This window comes from Leptonotus elevatus, chromosome 5, assembly GCF_054856555.1.
Source record: "Leptonotus elevatus isolate MCC_2025b chromosome 5, RoL_Lele_1.0, whole genome shotgun sequence".
NCBI lineage: Eukaryota > Metazoa > Chordata > Actinopteri > Syngnathiformes > Syngnathidae > Leptonotus > Leptonotus elevatus.
The window spans coordinates 2262501-2271666 of NC_141243.1; the positions used below are offsets into that span (position 1 = coordinate 2262501).

At 40.0% G+C, this 9166-nt stretch overlaps 1 protein-coding gene across 2 annotated transcripts in view; it reads left to right on the top strand.

Moving 5' to 3' along the window:
• fam163b (family with sequence similarity 163 member B) overlaps window positions 1–6908 on the top strand; it is a 7269-nt gene extending 361 nt beyond the window's left edge. The window contains exons 1-3 of one of the 2 annotated variants that reach the window (XM_086075374.1): window positions 2027–2293; window positions 4188–4303; window positions 5691–6908. In XM_086075374.1, coding sequence (XP_085931500.1) covers window positions 4211–4303; window positions 5691–6140 — 543 coding nt within the window. In that variant the 5' untranslated portion in view covers window positions 2027–2293; window positions 4188–4210 and the 3' untranslated portion in view covers window positions 6141–6908. Of the gene's footprint in view, window positions 1–2026; window positions 2294–4187; window positions 4304–5690 lie in introns of those variants that run through there. The other variant, XM_086075375.1, reaches the window with a different exon arrangement.
• Window positions 6909–9166: the final 2258 nt, after the last annotated feature.

Below are 9166 nucleotides of genomic sequence, written 5' to 3' on the forward strand. Positions count from 1 at the left end.
ATAGTGATGACATTCGTGAGAAATTAATGAGTTATTGTGAGATATTGTTAGACGTGAATGAGATAACTTATTACTATTAGTCAAATATTGTTGATATTTCAGGTGAGATAATAGCGAGATAATAGGGAGACATCAATGAGATAACAGGGGATATTTGATATTTGAAGATATTTGAAATTGTAAAAAAGATATCATGAGATTGTATATTATGAGATTTTACCAATATATTATTTGTTTGGTGGCAATGGGATATTAGTGATAACTTGTTAAGATTTGAGTGGGATATTGTTAAGATTATTGATAACATATGAGTCAAATTCGAGTCAACCATTAGTGAAATATTGTTGATATTTCAGTTGAGATAATAGTGAGATCTAATGAGATAATAATGAGATATTAGAGAGACTTCAGTGGGATATTTGCAAGCTCGTGATATCGTAATAGGATATCATGAGATTTTACCAATATATTATTTGTTTGGTGGTATTGGGATATTAATGAGAACTTAAGATTTGAGTGGGATATTGTTAAGATTATTGATAACACATTGGTGAGATGGTAATCAAATTTGAGTCAACCATTCGTGAAATATTGTTGATATTTCAGTTGAGATAATAGTGAGATCTAATGAGATAATAATGAGATATTAGGGGGACATCAGTGGGATATTTGCAAGCTGGTGATATCGTAATAGGATATCATGAGATTTTACCAATATATTATTTGTTTGGTGGTATTGGGATATTAATGAGAACTTAAGATTTGAGTGGGATATTGTTAAGATGATAACATATTAGTGAGATGGTAATCAAATACCAGTAAACTATTAGTGAAATATTGTTGATATTTCAGATGAAATAATGGTGAGATTTAATGAGATAATAGTGAGATATTAGGGGGACTTCAGTGGGATATTTGCAAGCTGGTGATATCGTAATAGGATATCATGAGATTTTCTTTTATGAGATTTTACCAATATATTATTTGTTTGGTGGCAATGGAATATTAGTGATAACTTGTTAAGATTTGAGTGGGATATTGTTAAGATTATTGATAACATATGAGTCAAATTCGAGTCAACCATTAGTGAAATATTGTTGATATTTCAGATGAAATAATGGTGAGATTTAATGAGATAATAGTGAGATATTAGAGAGACTTCAGTGGGATATTTGCAAGCTGGTGATATCGTAATAGGATATCATGAGATTTTATTTTATGAGATTTTACCAATATATTATTTGTTTGGTGGTATTGGGATATTAGTGAGAACTTGTTAAGATTTGAGTGGGATATTGTTAAGATGATAACATATTAGTGAGATGGTAATCAAATACCAGTAAACTATTAGTGAAATATTGTTGATATTTCAGTTGAGATAATAGTGAGATCTAATGAGATAATAATGAGATATTAGAGAGACTTCAGTGGGATATTTGCAAGCTCGTGATATCGTAATAGGATATCATGAGATTTTACCAATATATTATTTGTTTGGTGGTATTGGGATATTAATGAGAACTTAAGATTTGAGTGGGATATTGTTAAGATGATAACATATTAGTGAGATGGTAATCAAATACCAGTAAACTATTAGTGAAATATTGTTGATATTTCAGATGAAATAATGGTGAGATTTAATGAGATAATAGTGAGATATTAGGGGGACATCAGTGGGATATTTGCAAGCTGGTGATATCGTAATAGGATATCATGAGATTTTCTTTTATGAGATTTTACCAATATATTATTTGTTTGGCGGTAATGGAATATTAGTAAGAATTTAATATTTGAGTGGGATATTGTTAAGATGATTAATAACATATTAGTAAGATGGTAACGAGATTAGTCAAGAAGCTGGCAAGCCGACTTTGAACTTCTTGGTTGACTTTGGCTCGGGCGAGGTGAGATGCTCAGCTTTGGCGTGTTGCGCGCTCACGCACGCTCACCCGCGCGCACACGCCCCAGTTGCAGCGCCGCTCGGGCGTGAGCGCGCGCGCCGCCGCCGCTGCAACAGAGAAGGAAGCAGAGTGGCTGCGCGCGGCGTCACTAGAGGCTCTTTTCTCCCTGCAGGAGGTTCTCACCCGAACTGGACTACCTTCCAGTGTTTGTGGAGAATGTTCTCGAAGGGAATCAAACAAGTTTGGTGACTTTTTTTTCTTCTTTTTTTTTTTTTTTTGCTGTTGTTGGCTGTTTTTTTTTTTCTTTAACCCTGATGCACTTACTCTCACTTTTCCCACTCCTGGTGCGTGTGCGTGTTCATTTGCAAGCGGAACCAGCACTCAAGTGATGGGTAAGATCAGTGTGTGTGTGTGTGTGCGCGCGCTCGAATGCGATTTAACGGTCAACAACACCTTAAAGTGACGTCACACTTTAGAGACGCTTCATTGGTTGACTGTGATTTACTTGGCATGATTACATGAAAAAAAAAAGATGCTCCATGGATGGATGGAGTGATGGAGTGATGATGATGATGATGATGGCGAGATGAAGATGAAGACGGATGGATGAGCGGTGGATGGTAAAATGAAGATGATGCTGGGCGTATGTCTGGTCAAGATGGACGGAGGGAAAAATGAAAATATGTTAAAGATGAGTCTTTCATTTTGGTCTTAGTGAGATAGTGCGATATGATGAAGATATTATTGGGATAGTGGCATGATATTAGTCCGATATAATCCAGATATTAGTTAGGTAATATTAGCCACGTTAGCGAGATAGCGAGATGGTAATGAAGATACAAATGAGATTGTGTGAAGATTTTTTAGTGAGATATCAGGATATTGCTGAGATCATGTTAAGATATTAGTGACATGTTAATGAGATGTAAAAATGAAATATTAGTAAGATAGTCTCAAGATACGAGTGAGATAAAAGTGTTGCAATATTAGTGTGATATTAACAAAATGGAAGTGAGATTGTGAGATGGTTATGAGATTGGATACTATAGACAAAATTTAAATTTCTGCAGAAATTGCGCGGGAATGCTGAACGCTGAATGCTAGCAGCTGAATGCTAAGATTTGAATGCATGCGCAATGCTTATGAATTATCAATTGAAAGATAAATGATGTGAAAATGGAAAATTATTCATAAATCAAAAAATGAAAAGTTGAACTGCATTCACTCTAAGGAGCTTCAAACAGGAAATTGAACCCAGAACTTTGCACATGCCGGTCATGTGCTTTAACCGCCGCACTCTTGTGAATATGGATGTTATTGTGAGTAATAGAGTGTAATGCAGCTAAAAAATGGATTCATATAGTAAAAAAGTTCATGTCAAATGCCATTTAAGAAAATGGGATCATGGAAGTGGGCGTGGAAAGTGAGACTTTCAATGTCTTGTCCAATTGAAAATCAATGGGGAAAAGTTGATATTGAACATTAAATTGTGCGAAAAACCTGTAAGTAATATGGAATCAGGCGATATCTTCTTAGGAAGGCGTGAATTTTTTGAAGCAAGTTGAAATTGGAATGTTGTAAATCGGATGTATTATGCGGGAGTTATTGCACGGCAAAAAAAAGGTGTGGAGAATAAATAAAAAGTGCCTGAAATAAACAACGTAAGTGGGAGGCAATAAGGTACGAGTATAACGATGATGCTAGCGACACAGTAATGAGATATCAGCGAGATTTGCTTCAGATTCTTGTGAGATATCATCAACGTGTCACTGATTTGGAAATGGCAAATCAGTGAGATATCAATGAGGTTATTAGCATATTGGCGAAATGGTACTGAGATACCAAAGAGGTCTTATTGAAATAAGGTATTAGCAAAATTCCATGTGTGATACTTATATAGTTATATATTCGTGAGATAAGGTGAGCTATTCCCGAGAGAATAGAAACATATTACCGAGAGGTCATTGAGACGTTGGTAAGATATCGGCGAGATAGCTAACATTAGAGTAGCATTAGCATTAGTAGCGAAATAATGACTCACTTTATTTAGAGAGTCTTCAAGAGATACACTCTATAAAACATGCGGCTAATGAAGCGCGCGTTGTCGTCGCTAACACGCTAGCAAATGCATGTGACGCCACCTCGTGCCGCCTTCCCCCAAAACATTCCAAGAAAGCTGAAAAGACCGAACCTGAATGCAACGCTCATCCTCTTCTTTTGCTCTTCCTTGCGTCCCGATTGCCCGGATGGTCACCCCCCCCCCCTGCTCTCGCTCGCCCCCTGCAGGCTGTTGATGGAGAGCATTTCGAATGTCAGCCGGGACAGTGGTCATCGCAGGTGGAATTCTGGCTGCCGTCATCTTACTCACCATTGTCGCTGTGCTGTGTTTATGTAGGTTGCAGGTACGTCTGCTCGCGACGCCGTGGAAAGAAATAAACGGGCATTTTCCCGGCAGCGGAGGCGCCAGGAAAAACACGGGGGAAAATTACTTTCTTGTCAAATCATTTTCCTTAATTAAAGTACATTTTTGAAATGTCATTTTAACAAGATTGTATGTAATATAACGTTATATGACCAAACAATTGACGTGATTAATCTTTCAAAACACGGCCAATAACTGATGAAAAACTATATTTGGGGTTTAAAATTGCAACAGTTTACTGTTAGGGTAATTCGTTTAAATAGCATTTTTTCCACCTGACAAGGCTCTCAAACTGTTTTACATTTTGACGAGTCATTCAGCTTCTGATGACACAGCATTAGTAGTTCAGTATTTTGCTCAAGGATACTTCAGCATGTTCACCGAGGGGATCTAACCCACAACCTTTATTACATTACAGAAATTGTAATTATTTTCACTTTAAAAAAAAAAAAGAAGAAGAAATTATGGTACAATTACGATTTTTTGTTGTTAATTTCTCAGTAAATATAAATGTGTTTTTTTTCTTTTAGGGCTTTAAAGTTGAATTTTACATTTGATTCCATTAAATAACTGACCAATACTGACCAGTAGTCAGGTTTTCCGTTCAAATGTTTCGAAAATGTTAAGCGCAAAACGGACATGCGGCTTATGTCCGTTTCCATCTGTTCTTCTTTTGCGAATATTGAGAGGCGACTCCGCCGCTGTAGGTGGCGGTATACACCATAGAAATGTGATCCACCAGTCATTTAAAAGGAGAAGAAAAACAGGAAGCGACTGTGCCGTGCGATGATGATGATGATGAGTTTGCTTTTGTAATTCTTGATAAATTGTAGCGTTTCTTTGCTGTTTTCCATCTAAAATAGAATTATATTCGCTACTTTAATTAATTCCAAAAAGATTTCTGTTTCATCGTCCCCCCGAACATACCTTACTTTATTGTCCGACATTGCTTTGGGACTACAAACGTACGTGTGACGTAATATCCTGTCAAAACTTGCGACTTGTATCCGGTCTTGTCATCTTCATTTTCTTTTTTTCAATACGCTTAAAAATCCACCCCCTCCAAGCGTAAAAAGTTTTTGGGAGCATTTTAGGCCCTTTTTGGAATTTCTAGCGTTTCCAATCAGTTTTATTTTTGCATTTCTTGAAAATTGGAATAAAAATGGGTGGATGGAAACCCAACTTGTAACGCAAGCAGTGACACTGTAACACGTATGGGATTTTGCCCGAAATTCTTCTTTGTCATACATAAGAATGTTTTAGAAAAAAAACAATCGTCAAAAAGAGTCATTTTTTTCGAAAAACGTTTAAATCGAACCCTCATTGTAACAGGCACTAAGCGTTAGCCGGCCGTCTCCCCTTTTCAGTATTACTGCTGCAAGAAGGGCGAGTCCGCCAAGGGGCAGGAGGAGGAACCGGAGCTGTCCACCATGTCGCCTTCGCACCCCCTGGCTCTGTCGGCCCCCCCGACGCCGCCCACCCCGGAGCGTTACAGCGACGAACCCGAGACGTACCCGCCCACCTTCCTGACCGAGGCCAACGGGCCCGCCAGCTTCACGCCGCCGCCGCCGCCCCTGCGGCGCTGCCAGCGCGTGCACGGCTTCTGCCCGGCGTGCGCGCGCTGCACGCTGCCCTTCTACCTGCACCACCCGGAGCGGCTCTGCAACGGAGGGCGAGGGGGCGGCGGCTACCATAGCGTGCACCAGGACCTGGAGATGCCCGCCGCCGACCTGGCCGGGTTCTACCGCAAGTTGGACCTCATCCGCTCAGTGGCCATGCGAGAGGGGGTAACCCGTAGTGTCAGCACCGACGTTTAGGGGGCGCCAGGGGGCCACAAACGCGACAACTGAGGGCTTTTTTTATGAGGGCCCGGCGGGGGGCATCATTCAGGATGACTTCTCACATATACCTGAAACGCTCTCATATATAACACTAGAATGCTTTCTCACACACACACACACACACACTTGAATTTGTTTTGCTCTCATTCACATTACTCAAAAACTCTCGCACAGATTTTCTTTTTCACTCACACAAATGTGAAATGCTGTCACACCCATCATGAAGAAATCAGTTTCAGTAGTGTGTGTTAAAGCATCTCATTTCCGAAGTGCGTGTGAAAACATTATTGTGGTGTATATGTGAGAGTGTTTCGCAATGTAAGAAGTCATTCAAAATGTTGTCCTTGACGGCCCCTCATTCTTTTCCACGCCGTCATGCTGGATGTTTTAGTTTGGCTTGGGACAAACTCTCAATTCATCAAAACTTTATTGACAGCTTGACAAGGAGTCAAGCTCACCTTTTAACCCTCCTCTTATGTTCTTTTTTTAAGCGACAATGTTCTCGGGTCAATATGACCGGCTGTATGTTTTGTTGTCAGAAATAACAAATTAAATTACAAAAACTTTTGGGGAATAATAGTGAAAAGAAATTAAGCAAAAAAAAAAAAAAAAAAATCTTAAAAATGTCATGTGAGAACGTGAGTGAATGAGAGATGGTGGACGCAAAAGCAGTTAAACAGGAATCAAGTGAAATGTGTGGTCATTTTATTAAACATAGGGAGGAAGGTGAGCAGACAATCTGGACGGGACGGGACGGGACGGGACGGGACGGGACGGGACGGGACGGGACGGGACGGGACGGGAGTGGACGGTCGCCATGACTGGAACGAGCGTGACGTGACAGGACCTGATTTGCTTTGACTTGCTGTGCAGTGACTTCACTTGGCTGGGGCTTCGTGGTTGTGACGAGGACGACATGTTTAGCTGTGACGAGGACGACATGTTTAGCTGTGACGAGGACGACATGTTTAGCTGTGACGAGGACGACATGCTTAGCTGTGACGAGGACGACATGTTTAGCTGTGACGAGGACGACATGTTTAGCTGTGACGAGGACGACATGCTTAGCTGTGACGAGGACGACATGCTTAGCTGTGACGAGGACGACATGTTTAGCTGTGACGAGGACGACTTGTTTAGCTGTGACGAGGACGACTTGTTTAGCTGTGACGAGGACGACTTGTTTAGCTGTGACGAGGACGACATGTTTAGCTGTGACGAGGACGACATGTTTAGCTGTGACGAGGACTAACAAACAAAAACCCAACCCCCACAGAACCAAAACATGACAAAAAACGGGACATCCCTTTCATCTAATAAATTATGGAAATTCAATGTTTGCAGTTACTTAGAATAAAACTAAGAAGAGCAGCAGAACAAGTTGAATCGTCTTTTTTTTAACGGGTCAATATGACCCGCAATATAACAGGAGGGTTAAAACAATCTCTCACATTCCTTTTTGTTCTTTTGCAAAGGCCCAAACTTGACCAATGAGAATATTGACTATATTATTATATTATTACTATATAAGTGTGCGCTTATCTGAAACACTATATGAATAGCCGTTTTATTTTAGCATAGCAATCGTGTGTATTGTACGTGTAAATGTACTCTGACGTTACACAACTTTTAATGAAATGATTGATAAACTCCAACATTTGACACATTTTTGACACTTTTTTTCATTACAAGAGCACAAACGTGCTAAATGTGTGCACATCAGCTACAATCAATGAAGTTGCGGCATCAATACAAAATTGCATTTTATATCCAAAGACAATGAAATAAACATGAAATAAGCCCCCGACCCCAAAACATTCATGGATTGATGTTTTAATAAATATTTTATGATACCTAATGCTCCTCGCAATTTTACCTTCAACGTTGCACGGTCGCTGTCACCCACACTGTAACACACTGCAACACGCTGTGTCGCCTAAAATGTTACTTACAGCGAAGCATATTGCAACTCGGTGGTATTGTAAGACATTGTGCACGTACCAATACGGGAACACACTCACCTATATTGTCAAGACACCCCATACCGTAATATGGCGTAACACTACAACACAATGTAACACACCGTCACGTACACTGTTACACGTTGTAACACACTCCGTTATACCGCAAGACGTCATCACCCAAACTGTGTAACACTGGCATTAACATGGCGTAATACACCGCACTCGCTTATATTGTAAGAATCTAACACTTCATCAACGATGTAACGTATTAACTTAAACACTGTAGCGCATTGTAACATCGCCGTTGTAACATGTAACACACTGCCGCGGACACTGTAACACGATCGTTATATTTGCATGGCACTGTCACCTACACTGTAACACGCCGACTTATATTGGAGGATGCCTGTCACCCACACTTTAACAGGGTGTAACACAATGTCACGTGCACTGTAACACGTTGTAACAGAGTCAAGACACTGTCACCTATGCTGTAACCCGGACACTGAAACGCAGTCGCACAGTGTAACGTGCTGGCACAGTAATGTTAGAGTAGACAATATTTGTATTCTACTCTTTGCGTGTTCAATTAACGGAATGGTGAGATCCTGGTGAAGAAGTCCCTTTGCAAAGGTATCGTTATATCAGAAGCTTCTGATCACACAAAAGGAAGACACTCAAACCGTGTTCCGTTCAGATTGTGTGTCCCTCCTTCTCCTGCACATCATTATTTATTGAAAAGTGGGTGAATACGAAAAGTCTCCTCCCCCCTCCCATTCACAAAAAAGGCAGAAGTTCCCAGGAATACAAATTAGATTAGACTTGAACAATAATAAATCAGCCTGTCTCTTCGAACCGACTGAGACCGGTACTAGGCTATACTCCCTTTTAGATAATTAAAAAAAGAAACTTGTTGCCCTTCTCTTCTCAGGCGAGAGAGACAGATAAGAATACAATAGACAATACTATTCATTGAGCTACACAGCTATAACTGAATCCAAAACGGCTAAAATATAAATTGAAACTGAAAAACAATGT